Raw genomic sequence first — 17,803 nt, 5'->3', positions numbered from 1 at the left:
CCCAACACTGAGACTGCTAGATATACCTTAGATAAAGTTTGGAGCAGAACTAGGTAAATGAAGGTCAGATACTCAGCAAACATGAGTTTTCCCTTATGGGACAATCTAGGACCAGAGAGTATAATCTCAGAATAAGGGCTTGCACATTAAAGAGGGAAGAAGGAAGGGTGGCACTGTGGTTCAGTGGTTAGCACTGCTGCCTCACAGCACCAGGGACCTGGGTTCAATTCCACCCTTGGGCAATGGTCTGTGTGGAGTTTGCACATTCTCCCCATGTCTGTGTGGGTTTCCTCTGGGTACTCTGGTTTCCTCCCACAGGCCAAAAATGTGCAGGCTAGGTGAATTAGCCATGTCAAATTGTCCGTAGTGTTCAGGGATATGTAGCATAGGTGGGTTATAAGGGGATGGGTCTGGGTGGTATGCACTGTGGGCCAGTGTGGGCTTGTTAGGCTACGGAGCCTGTTTTCACCCTGTAGGGAATTCTATGATTCTTCTGAGAGAGGGTAGTGAATTTATGGAATTCTTCACCATTGACCACTGTTGAAGCAAGATCAGTAAGTTATTATTTAAGGCTAAGATAGAGAGATTTTTAATCAGGAAGGGAATCAAGGGTTATGACAAAAAGGCAGAAAAGTGGGGATGAAGATTATCAGATCAGCCATGATCTCATTGAATAGTGGATCAGACTCGATAGGCTGAATGGTCAACTTCTGCTGTTTGAGCTCTTAAGTTTACAAGTAAATGATGACACAACGTTAAGGAGTGGAATGGCTTCTTCCTATTCCTTTGTCAGCATCTTTTGTCAAAATTTCAAAAAATATTTGGGAACAATTGTTATATCTTACTTTTGTTCATAGATTTTCGAAGAAACATGCTCGACCAGCACCAACAGAGGGGAAGGACAACATTACCATCTTCACCCGGATCCTGGATCGCCTTTTGGATGGGTATGACAATAGGCTGCGGCCTGGTCTTGGAGGTAAGACCACCATTTTATTTTTAGCGCTTGGCTAGTTTAGAAATATTCACATAATCTGATGTACAATTTGACTTTCTGTCCCATAGGCTGCTTAATAAGATTCAAATTGTTCAGAGTGGTGAAGTGTTCAAAACCCAGAAGACAAAGTTGAAAGATAAAGTTAGGAAGTAAAAGAGATCAGATAGAATGTTTTCAACTAATGAGGAGTCATACTTCCAGCAAAGTCCATTGAAGAGTAGTGAATATGCGTGTCCTTAGAAATTACTGTTTGGCCTGCAGCAGTTTAAAAAGCCCATCATCATTACTCATCAAGGGCAATTAGTGAAGGGCCCTCGATGATGCTGCTGCTTGTACGAACTACATTCCAGAAATGTCTTGAAAAAAGCACACACCCGTGGTTTAAATACATGCTTGGAGACAGAGGTTGGTGATGGGCTGAAAGGAGCAGGTACGGTTAACTCATGAGATCAAAGCTCCTGGTGCGTGATGTCCTGATGGTTCACAGGGCCAGACGTGCTGCAGGGTCATGTGGTTGTCAGATGTGTTGAGGGCTCATGGGGGTGTCAGATATGCTGATGGGTTCTTGTCAGGTCAGATGTGCTGAGGGGTCTCATGGTTCAGATGTTCTGAGTGGTGCTGCAGGATTGTGAGGGGTAAAAAGTGCTGAGGGGTGCTGAAGGTTCGCAGGGAGTTAGATGTGCCGACGGATCATAGGAGTGTGGGTGAGGTTGAACCAAAGTTGGGAAAGTGAAATAGAAAGAGGTAGTTGCTGAGATATTTTAAGGTATGGCAAACAGAGGTACCAACTCTATCTTTGAATGCATGTGCTGTGGCATAGTGTGCTGCACTGTTGGAAATGCAATCTTTCACTGAACTAAAGCTCCAGCTTTCTTCCCAGCTGGATTCAGAGCGAAGCAAAGGGCCACATGTTATGATCTTGAATTATTAGTTTGAAAAATTGCAAATGTTACCACATTGTTTAGAAATGATATGAGAAAGACGCCAGGCAATGAGTGGACTACAAATCTAATGTCACTTATGGGGAATGCACTAGAATCTGTTACTTGGTACATGGTGTCACAGCATTAAGGTGAACTGATCAGTGAGAAGTGTTCATTTACTGTTGTTAGGTTGGGTCTAACTGACATTGTTGAACTTAATAGAATTATAGGTAGACAAGGAAATATTTATTGGTATTAATTATATAGACACGGAGGGAATTGATGGAGAGGTGGGAAACAGCACGTGTTAACAAATACAAACCGCGTGATCTAAGTAACAGTATATGAGCAGTGTCTTGCTTTGCCCTTGGGACCTGCCCAAAGTATTAGCTTTCACTAAATTTATAAGTGTCTAGGAAGAAAGAAAATGGAGTGATATATTCCAAATGGTATAAATTGACTAAGTTAAATGATTCTTGAAGGTATAAAGTTTAAGCAGTGCTGAACAAAAGGGTCATTCTGTCAGTTCTTTTTGTTTTTATTCTCATCAGAACAACTTGGAAAAAATAACAATTTTAGGGGGAAAATGACGATCATACTCCATTTGAGGAGAGTGCTGATTGGTTAACAACTGGCCACTGATTAGTAGAGGCATTGTCAAAGAGAATGCAACAGATGACAAGTGACAGTTAACTACCAGGTTTAGTAATGATTGTAAACCAGGCAAGTTGACCCTGATTGGTCAAACCATTGTGCTGAGAAATGAACCAGTGAAGACAGTGACTTATTTTGTTGATTTGAATCAGGTACACTATGTGTTCATGCTATTTTTGTCTCAGAAGAACAGGATTCTGTGTATTAATAATGTAGCTTCCAGTTCACACAAGTGCGCCATACTGTGAGCAAAACTAACAATCCTAAACTGCTTCTCAGTGGAATTTTTCACAAACTTTGGGATTATCCCACAAGTATTGTCCAATTGCAGAATTGCATCAAATCTTGGGCACCGTGTTGCGAGTGTTGCAAGTGCATGCTGGTTGGTTATGTCAGCAACTTGTTTGTTGCAAGTGACCAAAGGGATATGCTGTTTGATACATTCTCTCAGTCTTTGGGCTATTTCCCCTACATTCCTGATGTCACACTGATCACTGAATTTATTGACCATATGAATGAATTTTTGGTTTGACATCAGCATCGTATTAATGGCAAACACCACTCTTGTCAATTCTGCACTGTAGTTGTATGAAACAGCTAGCTTCATGAACTGTTAAGATACATAATGCTTCCAGGTTGCGCTGAGGTAGTCTTGATACATTTCAGGACTGAAAGCGATTGCCTTAGGCCTGCTGAGGTGTTTGCATGATGTGCAGTGATCTGATCAGAGTAGACATTATTCTGCAGAATAGTTTTGATGTGCCCTGTTTCAAGTTTGACGAACAAATGGCTCGGGCCCTCCCACTTGCCAATCGAACAGCATTATCCTTGCATACAGTATAAATATTTACTTTCCTTTTTCTTGGTATTCTTGTGAATTGTCCTGACCAGATCAAGATAAAAAAAGTTTTGACAACATGTCTTTTTGAACAATGCTTAGATGACACTGTAAGTAACGTGGGTGGGAGCATATAAAGTAATTAAGACTTATAGAAAAACCTGGTTAAACCCTATGTGGAAAATTCAGCCCAGTTCTGAGCACCTTAGGGAGGATGTAATGGCTTTTTAGAATAGATTGAGAGAATAGATACCCAGATTGAGAAGATTACATAATGCAGACAAGTTGCATTGACTAGTTGCTATTTGTTGCATATAAGTTGCATATTTTATTGAATATAGAAGATTAAGAAATGATGTAATTGAGGTGTTCAGGATGATTATAAGGGATTGATAGACATTGAAGAATTGCAAAGGTCACTCCATTATTAAAAAAAAGATTGAGCGAAAACTAAGGAATAATTATCTTATAAATACAAAATCAAAACTAATAAATAATGAAAAAGTGGTATGAGAAAGAAAGCCACAAAAAAGTTATAAAGAACTGTAAGATAGATTATGAGAGTAAGCTAGCTCAAAATATAAAAACAGGCAGCAAATGTTTCTATAAATATGTAAATCGTACAAGAGGGGCGAAGGTAAACATTGGCCCTTTGGAGGATGAGAAGGCCAATTTAATAACTGGGAATGAGGAAATAGCTGAGGCATTAAACAATTATTTAGTGTTGGTCTTCACAGTGGAAGACACAAATAACATGCTGAAAACCAACGGCAAGAAGGTTATAGCAGGTGAGGACCGAGAAACTATCATTACCACTAAGGAGGCAGTGCTGGGCAAGCTAATGGGTTGGGGGATGGGTGGCTAAAGGTAGATAAGTCTCCTGGCCCGGATGAAATGCATCCCAGGGTTTTAAAAGAGGTGATGCGGGAAATAGCTAACACACTAGTAATTACATGCCAAAATTCTCGGGACTCTGGGGTGATTCCCACAGATTGGAAAACGGCCAATGTGACAACAACAAAGTGTGTAGCTGGATGAACACAGCAGGCCAAGCAGCATCTCAGGAGCACACGATACTGTTTTAAGAAGGAAGTAGACAAAAAGAAGGTAACTATAGGCCAGTTAGATTAACTTCAATTTGGGGAGAATGCTTGAATCTGTCATGAAGGAAGAAAGAACAAGGCTTCTGGATATAAATTCTCCCATGGGGATCACCCAGCATCGGTTCATGAAGGGTAGGTCATGTTTAACTAATTTGGTTCGGTTAAAATGTGTCTGCTTTAACGCAAGGAGTGTCAGAAATAAGAATGATGTACTTAGAGCATGGATCAGTACTTGGGACTATGATGTTATAGCCATAATGGAGACAAGGGTTTCACAGGGGCAGGAATGGTTGCTAGATATTCTAGGGTTTAGAACATTTAAAAAGAACAGGGAGAGGGGAAAAACAGGAGGGGGTGTAGCTTGCTAATCAGAGAGTGCATCACAGCAAGAGAAATGAAGGTTGCCAAGGAAGGTTTATCGACTGAGTCAGTATGGGTGGAAGTTAGGAACAGCAAGGGAGCAGTCACCTCACTGGGGATTTTCTACAGACCCCCAAATAGCAGTTGGGAGATCGAAGAACTCATAGGCTGGCAGATTATTGAAAAGTGCAAACGTAGTAGGGTTGTTATTATGGGTGACTTCAACTTTCCGAATATTGATTGGAACCTCCTTAGTGCAGATGGTTTGGATGGAGCCGTTTTGTCAGGTGTGTTCAGGAGGGTTTCCTTACTCAGTATGTGGACAGGCCGATGAGGGGGGAGGCCATTTTGGATTTGGTGCTCGGCAATGAGCCAGGGCAGGTGTCAGAGCTCATGGTGGGAGAACACGTTGGCGACAGTGACCACAACAGCCTCACATTTACCATAGCCATGGAAAGGGAAAGGAGCGGTTACCAGGGGAAGATATTTAACTGGGGAAAAGGAAACTATGACGCTATCAGGCAGGAGTTGGGAAGTACAGATTGGGAGCAATTATTCCACAGAAAGGGCACAGCAGACATGTGGAGACTGTTTAAGGAGCAGTTGTTGCAAGTGATGCATAAATTTGTTCCTCTGAGACAGGTAAGAAGGGGTAAGATTAAGGAGCCTTTGATGGCGGGAACAGAGTTGCTTCTCGTCAAAAAGACAAAGGCAGCTTATGTAAGGTGGAGGAAGCAAGGGTCGAGCACAGCTTTAGAGGATTACAGGCTTGCTCGGAAGGAGCTCAGAAGTAGACTGAGGAGGGGGCACGAAAAAGGCTTGGCAGGAAGGATTAGGGAGAACCCAAAGGCATTTTACTCATACGTGAGGAAGAGGAGAATGATCAGGGAGAAGGTAGGGCCGATCATGGATAGCATAGGGAACTTGTGTGTGGAGTCTGAGCAGATAGGGGAAGCCCTAAATGAGTTTTCTGCTTCGGTTTTCACTAAGGGACCTTGTCGTAAATGAGAACTTTGAGGAGCAGGGAAACAGGCTTGAACAGATCAAGATTGAGGAAGTTGATGTGCTGGAAATTTTGGCAAACATTAAGATTGATAAGTCCCAAGGACCAGACCAGATTTATCCTCGGTTGCTCCAGGAAGCGAGAAAGGAGGTTGCTAAGCCATTGGCAAAGACCTTTGCTTCCTCACTGTCCATGGGAGTCGTACTGGAAGATTGGAGGGAGGCAAATGTTGTTCCTCTTTTCAAGAAAGGGAATAGGGAAATCCCCGGAAATTACAGACCAGTCAGTCTTACGTCTGTGGTCAGCAAGGCTTTGGAAAGAATTCTGAGGGATAGGATTTATGACTATTTGGAAAAGCAGAGCGTGATTAAAGGGAGTCAGCATGGCTTTGTGAGGGGCAGGTCATGCCTCACAAATCTTATTGAGTTCTTTGAGGAAGTCACAAGGCAGGTTCAGGAGGGTTGAGCAGTGGATGTGGTGTACATGGACTTCAGCAAGGCGTTTGATAACGTTCCCCACGGGAGGCTCATTCATAAAGTCAAGAGGTATGAGATACAGGGAGGTTTGGCTGTCTGGATTCAAAATTGCTTGGCTGACAGGAGGCAGAGAGTGGTTGTAGAAGGTAAGTATTCTGCCTGGAGGTCAGTGCTGAGTGGTGTCCCGCAGGGCTGTGTTCTCGGGCCTCTGCTCTTTGTAGTTTTTGTAAATGAATTGAATGAGGAGGTTGAGGGGTGGGTTAGTATGTTTGCTGATGACAAAAAGGTTGGAGGTGCTATTGATAGTATTGAGGGCTATTGCAGGCTTCAGCGAGACATTGACAGTATGCAGAGCTGGGTTGAGAAATGGCAGATGGAGTTCAACCTGAATAAATGTGAAGTGATGCATTTTGGAAGGTCAAACTTAAATGCTGAATGTAGGATTAAAGGCAGGATTCTCGGCAGTGTGGAGGAACAGCGGGATCTTGGTGTTCAAGTGCATAGCTCCCTCAAAGATGCCACCCGAGTGGATAAGGTTGTTAAGAAAGCATATGGTGTTTTGGCTTTCATTACAGGGGGATCGAGTTTAAGAGCTGCGAGGTTTTGCTGCAGCTCTACAAAACCCTGGTGAGACCACACTTGGAATATTGTGTCCAGTTCTGGTTGCCCTATTATAGGAAAGATGTGGAGTCTTTGGAGAGGATGTAAAGGAGGTTTACCAGGATGCTACCTGGACTGGAGGGCTTGTCTTACGAGGAGAGGTTGACTGAGCTTAGACTTTTCTCTCTGGAGAGAAGTGACCTGATCGAGGTGTACGAGGTAATGAGAGGCATGGATAGAGTCGATAGCCAGAGACTTTTCCCCAGGGTAGGAATGACTGCCATGAGGGGTCAGAGTTTTGAGGTGTTAAGAGGAAGGTATAGAGGAGACGTCAGAGGGAGGTTCTTCACCCAGAGAGTTGTGAGCGCATGGAATACTTTGCCAGTGGTAGTCATGGAAGTGGAGTCATTAGTGACATTTAAGTGACTGCTGGGCATGGACATGGACAGCAGTGAATTGAGGGGAATGTAGGTTAGGTTATTTTAATTTTGGATTAGGATTAATCCACGGCACAACATCGTGGGCCGAAGGGCCTGTACTGTGCCGTACGTTTCTATGTTCTATGTTATATGTTCTATGGTGAAATTCTTTGAGGACATTACTTGCATGATGGACAATGGGTAGCCTGTGGATGTAGTGTATCTGAATTTCCAGAAGGCATTTGGCAAGGTACCGCAGCAAAGGCTGCTACATAAGGTAAAGTTGCATGGTATTACAGGTAATGTATTGGGATAGATCGAGGATTGGTTGACCAGTAGAAAGCAAAGAGTAGGGGTAAATTGGTGTTTTTCTGGTGGCAGTGTGTAGCTCGTGGTGTGCTTCAGGAATTAGTGTTGGGACTGCAATTATTTACAATTTTCACAGATGATTTGGAGTTGGGGACTAAGTGTGGTGTGTCAAAATTCTCAGATGACACTAAGACGAGTGGTAGTGTAAAGTGTGCAGAAGACATTGAAAGTCGACAGAGGGAAATATATACTAGCACTGGAGGGGTTGCAGAGGAGATGCATCTGGTTGATTCCAGAGTTGAGAGGGTTGTTGAGGAGAGACTGAGTAGGCTGGGATTATACTCATTGGAATTCAGAAGAATGAGGGGAGATCTTATAGAAACATACAAGATTATGAAGGGAATAGATAAGGTGGAGGCAGGGAGGTTGTTTCCACTAGCAAGTGAAACTAGGGCTAGAGGGCATAGCCTCAAAATAAAGGGATGCAGATGTAGGGCTGAGGTCAGGAGGAACTTGAAACAGATGTCGGACTGAGGTCAGGAGGAACTTCTTCTCCCAAAGGGTTGTGAATCTGTGGAATTCCCTGCCCAGTGAAGTGGTTGAAGCTACCTTGCTGAATGTATTTAAGGCAAGGCTAGATAAGTTTTTGAATAGTAAAGGAATTAAGGGTTATAGTGAGTGGGCAGGTGAGTGTAGCTGAGTCTCAAAAAGATCAGCCATGATCTTATTGAATGGTGGGGGAGGCTCAAGGGGCCGAATGGCCTACTCCTGCTCCTAGTTCTTGTGTTCTTATGCTCAGTTTATGGTGTGTCAAAGGGGTGTACCATAATGTATCATCAGAGATGCTGGACTGGATTTTCAACAGTGGGTGGAAAAGGTGTAGGTGGAGGTGATGTGAAGTTTGATGTGAAGGTGGTTCTGGATTCTGATACCCCTGGGATATTTTGTACAAGCCCTGAGGGAGGTAGAAGTGTGAAACTGACTCACAACCAATTGAAATCCACTTGGGTTCTTTAGGCCATGTCATGAACAGAATAAAATCCTCATTTTTATTTCTTTTTCTTTCTGGATGAGGATAACAGAAGTAACCCTAGGAAAACTGGAATCAGTGTCAATCAGAGGGAACATAGTGCAAAAGAAGGTGATTGTGTTTGTTGGAAGTCAACCATTTCAGCTTCAGGATATATCTGCAGGAGATCCTCTGGGCACTGTGCCAGGCACACCATCTTCAGTTGCTTTATCAATGATTTTCTCTCCGTCATAAGGTTAGAGATAGAGATGTTCACTGATGTTCAATTCTTGAAGAAGTCTCGCTCATGTGACACTTGGTCAAATGATGCCTTGATATCGAGGGCAGTCACTCTCATGCTCACCTCTTCTCTGGAATTCAGCTATTTTGTCCAAAGGTGTAATGGGGCCAGGACCTGACTGGCCCTGGCTGAATCCAAACTGGGGTCACTGATCAGTTTATTACTGATAAGACTGTTGATGACACTTCTGTAAACTCTGACTTTGACTGAGACATCATTCCATCACTTTATCATCACTTATAACTTCTGGGCCACTTCACAGGTAATTAAGAGTAGACTAATGGGGTGGTAGAGTCAATGTAATGTGGAATTGGAGGAACGCAGGAGATCAGGCAGCTTCAGAGGAGCAGGAGAGTTGATGTTTTGGGTCAGGACCCTTCATCAGGTGATAATTGGCCAATTTGGATTCGTCCTGCTTTTTGCATATAGGACATACCTGATCATTTTTCCATATTGTCGGGAGATTCCAATGTTCTGGCTTAGCTTGGGTGAGTCTAGTTCTGGAACACAAGGCGTCAATATTTTATGGTTGGGGAAGGATTAAACTGGCTCAGCTGAATATTGGATACCAGAGATGATATTAGAAAATAATACCAAGTGCACAAAAAAGAATAGAAAGTTAATAGGTGAAGTTCCCGTGAATGCGACTGTAATGAAATCAGTGTTAACTGGAGTATAGTTTATATGACTGGAGAGTTACAGGCACAGATCCTCATGTGGGATGAGGATGTAACAATGACAGAGACCTGGCTCAAGGAAAGGCAGTAATAAATGCAGAAAACTGAAACAGAAAAGAGAAACATAATGTGCCCAGCAGCATCTGAATGTTTCAAAGAAGAGTCTTTGGACTTCAAACATTAACTCTATTCCTCTGTCTACAGATGCTGCCAGAGTTGCTGAGTTTCTCCAGTACTTTGTTTTTATTTTGGATAGAGTCATAGAGTTATTTGGAAAGAAAAAAATCCTTTGGTTCAACTCAACTGCGCCAACCAGATATCCTAAACTGATCTAGTCCTATTTTTCCCCTCTCACGTTATACCTAGTTTTGGACTCCCTACCTGAGGAAAAAACCTTGATGAGGAAAAGAACTGATGGCCTTCATTAATATATCATAGAACACAGAACATAGAACATAGAACATTACAGCACAGTACAGGCCCTTTGGCCCTCGGTGTTGTGCCGACCTGTCATACCGATCTCAAGCCCATCTAACCTACACTATTCTATCTCCTTAGTATCTGTACGTTCAGACAATGAAGGCCATCAGTTTAACTGGGACAAAGTAACCATAGCAGCCCAAGCCAAACACAGATATGCATGGGAATTCCTAGCGGCATGGTTCTCCACCCATGCTTCAATTAACAAACATATACAATTGGAACACATGTATAAAGCCATACAGATCAAAACCAGAAATGACAGTCCTCACCATAACTGACCAGACAGTATAAATTCCAAGCGGAGTAAAATAGCATCACTTCATCGGAGGCTCCATTGATAATGTCACCCAACGTGGTGACAAAATGCCTGAACAAAAACAAGTCAGTTCGGTGAGCAAGTCAACAACCTCATCCTCCTAGAGTGTTGTAAAGTGGAAGTGGAGAGGATTGATGAGGACAGCATTGTTGATGTAGTGTACACGGACCTTCAGAAAGTGTTTGAGTCAGTACTACACAACAAACTTATAAAGAAAGCAATAGGTCATAGAACATAAGGGAGAGTAGAAACATGGGTACAAAGTTGGCTGAGGGATAAAAACATTAATGTTTTGACAGAGAGTAATGGTTAATGGATGTTTTTAGGGCTGGAAGAAGGTTTGTAGAGGAGTTGCTGGGGTCAATATTCAAACCCTGGATTTCCTGGTATATTTAAATGATCCACTTCTCGGTGTGCAGAGGACAATTTCAAAGTTTGTGAACAACACTAAGTTGGGTGAATAGTAAAGAACAAAGAACAAAGAAAAACAAAGAAAATTACAGCACAGGAACAGGCCCTTCGGCCCTCCAAGTCTGCGCCGATCGAGATCCTCTGTCTAAAACTGTCATCTATTTTCTAAGATCCCTTTGCTTCCTGCCCATCCATGTACCTGTCCAGATACATCTAAAAAGACACTATCATGTCTGCATCTACCACCTCCACTGGCAACACGTCCCAGGCACCCACCACCCTCTGCGTAAATAACTTTCCACGCACATCTCCCATAAACTTTCCTCCTCTCACTTTGAACTCATGACCCCTGGTAATTGAATCCCCCACTGTGGGAAAAAGCTTCTTGCTATCCACCTTGTCTCTACCCTTCATGATTTTGTAGACCTCAGTCAGGTCCCCCATCAATCTCTGTCTTTCTAATGAAAATAATCCTAATCTACTGAACCTTTCTTCATAGCTAGCACCCTCCATACTAGGCAAACTGTGAGGAGGATCGTGTGGAACTTTGAAATGAGATTGACAGGTTGGTGGAGTGTATGGATAGGTGGCTGATGAAGTTTTAATGTGGAAAGGTGTGGAGTGATACATTTTTGTAGGAATAACAAGGAAAGACAGCATAATATAAAATGTGCTATTGTAAAGGGCATGCAAGAGCACAGATCTGGATGTATATGTACATTAATGGTTGAATGTTGTGGGGCAGTCTTAACGGGGTGGGGATTACTATCTAAAGCCTACAGTTCATTTTAGCTAAGGGCTCTTGTAACACAATGTAGGCCAGGAGGATTGGGTTCATATCCTAGTTTTTCTCCAGAGGTATGTGAACAGGTTGATTGAACAATATCAATGTGTCAGCTCTGCTTCAGTTCCGGTCCGCCTGAAGCATTCAAACTGTTCCTGGAGATTCTGATGATCAGTCAGGCTGTCTCATTAAATATGGGACAAAGGAAATCCCTTGTTGGTTAGAGAGTTACAGGACATTCTTATAAAATATGCAAGTCACCTGGAGCTAAGCATTCAAAACTTGCAAAAGGGAATATCTGGAAAATTAATTTATCCACTCCTTTCTCATTAATACCACAGGTAAGTGAAAGCGTGTCTGTGTGTAACTTGACAGTGTAATCTAACATGCCTGAACTGCACTGTAAATTTCAAATCTTGTTGTGATAGAGAATAATAATAGAAATCACTGAAACAAAAACCAAATAGGTAATGAAAGGGGGGGAAAAATAACATTTAATGTGCAAATGTGAAATTGGACCAGTTCATCAAAACCCTGAACTTGAGACTCGTTTTCATTTGCATCCTGTTCTTTTTTGACAGATTTTTATCTAAGAGCTGGAATTTTTCTTGGATGTTATTCATTTTCTTTCTAGCTCTTTAGAAAGTGCCCTCGCCAGGTCGGATGAAACAAGTAAGAGAAAAGGTTTCAGCTCAAAATTGGGACTGAATTTGCAAAATAAGTGACTAAGATCTCACAGCAAGATGATGATTTAGAGATATAACATCCTTTATACTACTTACAATAAAACAGCCTTCGCTTCAGCTCATCAGTCCCTCCCCCTCAGATACTCACAGCTAAAGGCATGATGGATAATATATTTGTCCTCATTCTAAACTATCTTATGGCAGTTTTATCTCTAAATAAAATCTAGACTATGCTCTGTATCCTTCATATAAAATTGAAGATAATGCCAATTAAGATTAACTGCAGTCTCCGTGATGTTATTTAGCACTCTAGTCTCTCTGAATGACCAGTCATTAATGGCAGAAGTTAGTTTAAAGCAGTTGTCATAATGAACATCACATTTTGCTGAAACCAGCATTGAATATCAAATGTTTTGAAAACTAATTGTAAGAGTCATTGGCTTGCCACTATTTGCCATGTAAAACTGTGCCCTGGTGTCCTGACTTCTTACTGACTTATAAAAGGAAGAGAAGGATACTTGGGAGAGCAGCAAGTGTTATGTACATTAGTTGGAATAGAAATCAACCATTTCTGGGAAGGCAGGCAAGAAGGAAGTATGGTTGACCCGCAGCAGACAGGATATTCAGACATTGTTCCTCCCTTTATTTCTATGGTAATTTCCCATGGGATTACACTTCTGTGAAGCAATTTTCAATATTTTACTACATGAAGAGGATTATGTGAAGGTTGTTGTTTCCCAGTTAAAGTTTGTATTCAGTACTAAGCTTATTCCTGGTGTTAGAGGAAATTTATCATGTTTGTGTATAGTTCAAATCTAGTCATAAATCTTTCAATAACGTCTGAGTAAAGCTATGACTGCATTGTCATAGTACATGAGTTGGAGTAAAAAAATGGCCAGGCAGGAGGCTGCTCTGGTTTCTCTGGACCTTTTGTATATGGAAGGAGCAGACAACGATGAATTGAGGCCTCCTGTGTAACTTCTAGTAACAGAGCTATTGCTTTTGTGACAGATATCTGTTGTTATGGATGAACTCAGTAGCTATGGTTCCCCAACATCAGTTTATGCCGTGAATTCTGTTATAATCTTCAATATTCTGTTGCTCTGTTTGTAAAGGTTGTTACATTTTGCTGTTTTTTTATAGCAGCAGAATATTTTCAACTGAATCATTTGGGTCATCCTGTAATGTTTTTTCACCCCTCAGTAGAAAGAGCTGGATAAGGAGTTTACACAAGCAATATTCAGGAAGGGCCTCCTTTGAAAAGTTGTATGTGCTGCTTGGCTACATTGTCAGCTCCCGAACTAAATGAATTTATTTGAATTTGTGTCAACTTGATGCACTTGAACAAACCAATGCAAACTGAGATAATGCCCATAGATAATAACCTACTAAGATGACAAACACCAGTCTTCAACAAAGCTAGGCGCATACCCTACCTTCTTGCAACTTCTTCTGGATGAAGGTTCTGAACTGTTACTCACATTCTTAACTTACGAATTTAATTGCTTTAACCTCTCTCCATTTCAGAGTTGTTAGCCGAAAATTTCTAATACATGAGAGAACATTGCGCAATACATTCAAATCCACAGCTCCACTGAAGTCCAATATGATGGCAGGGTGCGGAGAGGCTCGAGGAAGTGACAGAAATGCTGGGTTGACCCTCAGTGACAAGTTTGAATTCTCAAAAACACCTATTGCATTTTTGGGCCTTAGTTTTCAGGCTGCAGGAGTAATGGGAAACCTAGACAGGACAGAGGCTATGGGGGGGTTTCCCTGCTGTGAACCCCAGTGGTTCATGGCAATGGTGAAACAGGTATAAAAATTCTTGCTCCACCTCGCCCAAGTAAAGTGATACTCAGTTAACTCTTGATGCAAAATCAGGCACAGTGGTACTCTGAGTATCAATATTAAAATCATAGAATCCGTGCAGTATAGAAGCAGGCCATTCAGCTTATCAAATTCATGCCAACCCTCCGAAAAGCATCTCAATCCAGATCCACACCTACCCCCAGTTATTGATGCTCAACTCAGTCTCCTTGTCAAAGTCTAACCAAGTGGATGAGAAATCTGCGGAATATAGGAAAAGAGAGAATATCAAGAATATAGACAGTCAGGAGATGATTTGAATGATGTTTGCCGAAGAGTGGGCGGAATTTTTTTTTAGAACATTACAGCACAGTACAGGCCCTTCGGCCCTCAATGTTGTGCCGACCTGACATACCGATCTCAAGCCCATCTAACCTACACTATTCCATGTACGTCCATATGCCTATCCAATGATGACTTAAATGTGCTTAAATTTGGCAAATCTACGACTGTTGCAGGCAAAGCATTCCATTCCCTGACTACTCTCTGAGTAAAGAAACTACCTCTGACATCTGTCCTATATCTTTCACCCCTCAATTTAAAGCTATGCCCCCTTGTGCTCGCCGTCACCATCCTAGGAAAAAGGCTCTCCCTATCCACCCTATCTAATCCTCTGATTATTTTATATGTTTCAATTAAGTCACCTCTCAACCTTCTTCTCTCTAATGAAAACAGCCTCAAGTCCCCAGCCTTTCCTCGTAAGACCTTCCCTCCATACCAGGCAACATCCTAGTAAATCTTCTCCGCACCCTTTCCAAAGCTTCCACATCCTTCTTATAATGTGGTGACCAGAGCTGTACACAATACTCCAAGTGCAGTCGCACCAGAGTTTTGTACAGCTACAGCATAATCTCTTGGTTCCACAACTCGATCCCTCTATTAATAAAAGCTGAAACACTGTATGCCTTCTTAACAGCCCTGTCAACCTGGGTGGCAACTTTCAAGGATCTGTGTACATGGACACCAAGATCTCTCTGCTCATCGACACTACTAAGAATCTTACCATTAGCCCTGTACTTTGCCTTCTGGTTACTCCTACCAAAGTGCATCACCTCACACTTGTCTGCATTAAACTCCATTTGCCACCTCTCAGCCCAGCTCCGCAGCTTATCAATGTCTCTCTGCAACCTACAGCATCCTTCATCACTATCCATAACTCCACTGACCTTAGCGTCGTCTGCAAATTTACTAACCCATCCTTCTACGCCCTCATCCAAGTCATTTATAAAAATGACAAACAGCAGTGGACCCAAGACCGACCCTTGCGGTACACCAATAGTAACTGGTCTCCAGGATGAACATTTCCCATCAACCACCACCCTCTGTCTTCTTTCAGCTAGTCAATTTCCGATCCAAACTGCTATGTCTCCCACAATTCCATTCCTCCGCATTTTGTACAATAGCCTATTGTGGGGAACCTTATCGAACGCCTTGCTGAAATCCATATACACCACATCAACCGGTTTACTCTCATCTACCTGTTTGGTCACTTTCTCAAAGAACTCAGTAAGGTTTGTGAGGCATGACCTTCCCTTCACAAAACCGTGCTGACTATCCCTAATCAATTTATTCTTTTCTAGATGATTATAAATCCTATCCCTTATAACATTTTCCAACACTTTACCAACAACTGAGGTAAGGCTCATTGGTCTATAATTACCAGGGTTGTCTCTACTCCCCTTCTTGAACAGGGGAACCACATTTGCTCTCCTCCAGTCATCAGGCACTATTCCTGTAGACAATGATGAGTTAAAGATCAATGCCAAGGGCTTGGCAATCTCCTCCCTGGCTTCCCAGAGGATCCGAGGATAAATCCCATCCGGCCCAGGGGACTTATCTATCTTCACCATCTGAAGGATTTCTAATACCTCTTCCTTGTGAACCTCAATCCCACCTAGTTTAGTAGACTGTATCTCAGTATTCTCCTTGATAACATTGTCATTTTCTAGAGCGAATACAAGGCTTCAGAAATTGGGATGATTTCTGGTCCCAATCATGCACCCATCAGTTTAGTAGCCACATGCAGAGGAAACCTGCTAATATCATCCAATTAAAAATGATGTATTGTGGGGATTTGGAGGGGTTTGGGCATTATTTTAGTGTCCGTTATATCACTGAGAATGCTGCTGAGCACTAGGCAGCAGGGTTTGAGGGGAGTCCTTAAGGGTCCATAAGCCCGAGGAGAGTATCTGGCACTGCAGTAGTTCGGTCATCAGAGACATCAGTCTCCAGGAGATCCACACTCGCTGGTGAGACTGGGACCTGGGCAGCTGTGGCACTGCCATCTCATTCGTACTTTGCTCCCACCTACTGCTGCGAGGATGCGTTATCTACACTGCTGGAAGGCTGGCACAGCAAGAGCTCTGTATGACATTGCCAACATTGACAGACAGTGTGAAAGGTGCCAATAATTCAATAATTCACTCAGCAACCTAATTGGCATCCTGCTGCGGGTGAGTGGGCTGCCAGCACAGATCAGTGTACCATGAGAAAACTGGCATGATGCCATTGGTCAAAATTTGCTTGGCACCTCTAACCTGTTCTTCACATTTCCCATCCATCCCTCCATTCCAACAAATTGCAGGGAAAATTCAGTGCAAGATTTCTCTCATTTACCTATTTCCACTGGCTAGGTAGCCTAATGTCATGAGCATATCTTGAAGACTGGAGCCAGATCTTTCAGAATATCATTAAGAAATGCCTATACAGTGATAGTAGGTTGGAACTCAATTCTGTAAAAGGCATTTGATGTTAAATCAATTATAAATTTTCAATGTGGATAAGTTCACGTCAAACAAAGCTATTAAGGGGTATTATGTAAAGGTGGCTATACAGATTAACGAGCAAAGAACAGTACAGAATAGGAGCAGACCTTTCAGCCGACCAAGACTGCACCAACACATGATGCCCTTTCTAAACCCTTGCCTCTATGTGATGTGTATCCCTCTATTCCTTCCCTATTCATAAATCAGTCAAGATGCCTCTTAAATGTTATTATTATACTCACCTCCACCATATCGTCTGGCAGTGCATTACAGGCACTAACCACCCTCTCTGGGGGAATGAAAAACTTGCCTGTCATGTTTCCTTTACATTAATCCCCTTTTACTTAAAACTATGTCTCCTAGCAATTGACATTTCCAACCCTGGGACAAAGACTTTGATGCTTCATGCCTCTCATAATTTTATGAACTTCTATCAGGTCACCCCTCATCTTTCACCATTCCAATGAAGACAAATCAAGTTTGTTCAATCTCTCCTCATAACTAATACCCTCCAAACCAGGCAATATCTTGTTAAACCATTTCTGTACGCTTTCCAATGCTTCCACACCCTTCCTGTAACATGGTGACCAGAACTGTACACAATATTCCAAAAGTGGCCAACTAAAGTTCCAGACAGGTGCAACATGACTTGCCAATTCTTATACTCTATGCCACACTTGATGAAGGCGGGCGTGCCACATGCCTTCTTGACTAACTTATTTACTTGTGTTGCCACTTGCAGGGAACAGTGGACCTGTAGACCTAGATCCTTCTGTATGTTGATGCTAAGCCAGGGATCAGCCAAGTTATTACAAACCTCACA

The 17,803-nt window shown here is 42.3% G+C and overlaps 1 protein-coding gene across 6 annotated transcripts in view; it reads left to right on the top strand.

Moving 5' to 3' along the window:
• The window catches only part of LOC125458709 (gamma-aminobutyric acid receptor subunit alpha-3-like), a 287,238-nt gene that overhangs the window by 117,389 nt on the left and 152,046 nt on the right, over positions 1 to 17,803 (top strand). For all 6 annotated transcript variants that reach the window (XM_059651519.1, XM_048544196.2, XM_048544197.2 and 3 more), the window contains one exon: positions 858 to 979. In XM_059651519.1, the coding sequence (XP_059507502.1) occupies positions 858 to 979 (122 nt within the window). The remainder of the gene's footprint in view (positions 1 to 857; positions 980 to 17,803) is intronic.

Source organism: Stegostoma tigrinum, chromosome 15 (assembly GCF_030684315.1).
Source record: "Stegostoma tigrinum isolate sSteTig4 chromosome 15, sSteTig4.hap1, whole genome shotgun sequence".
NCBI classification, from domain to species: Eukaryota; Metazoa; Chordata; class Chondrichthyes; order Orectolobiformes; family Stegostomatidae; genus Stegostoma; species Stegostoma tigrinum.
The sequence above is the reverse complement of the archived record's forward strand: the minus strand, read 5'-3'. Positions and strand labels throughout refer to the sequence as shown.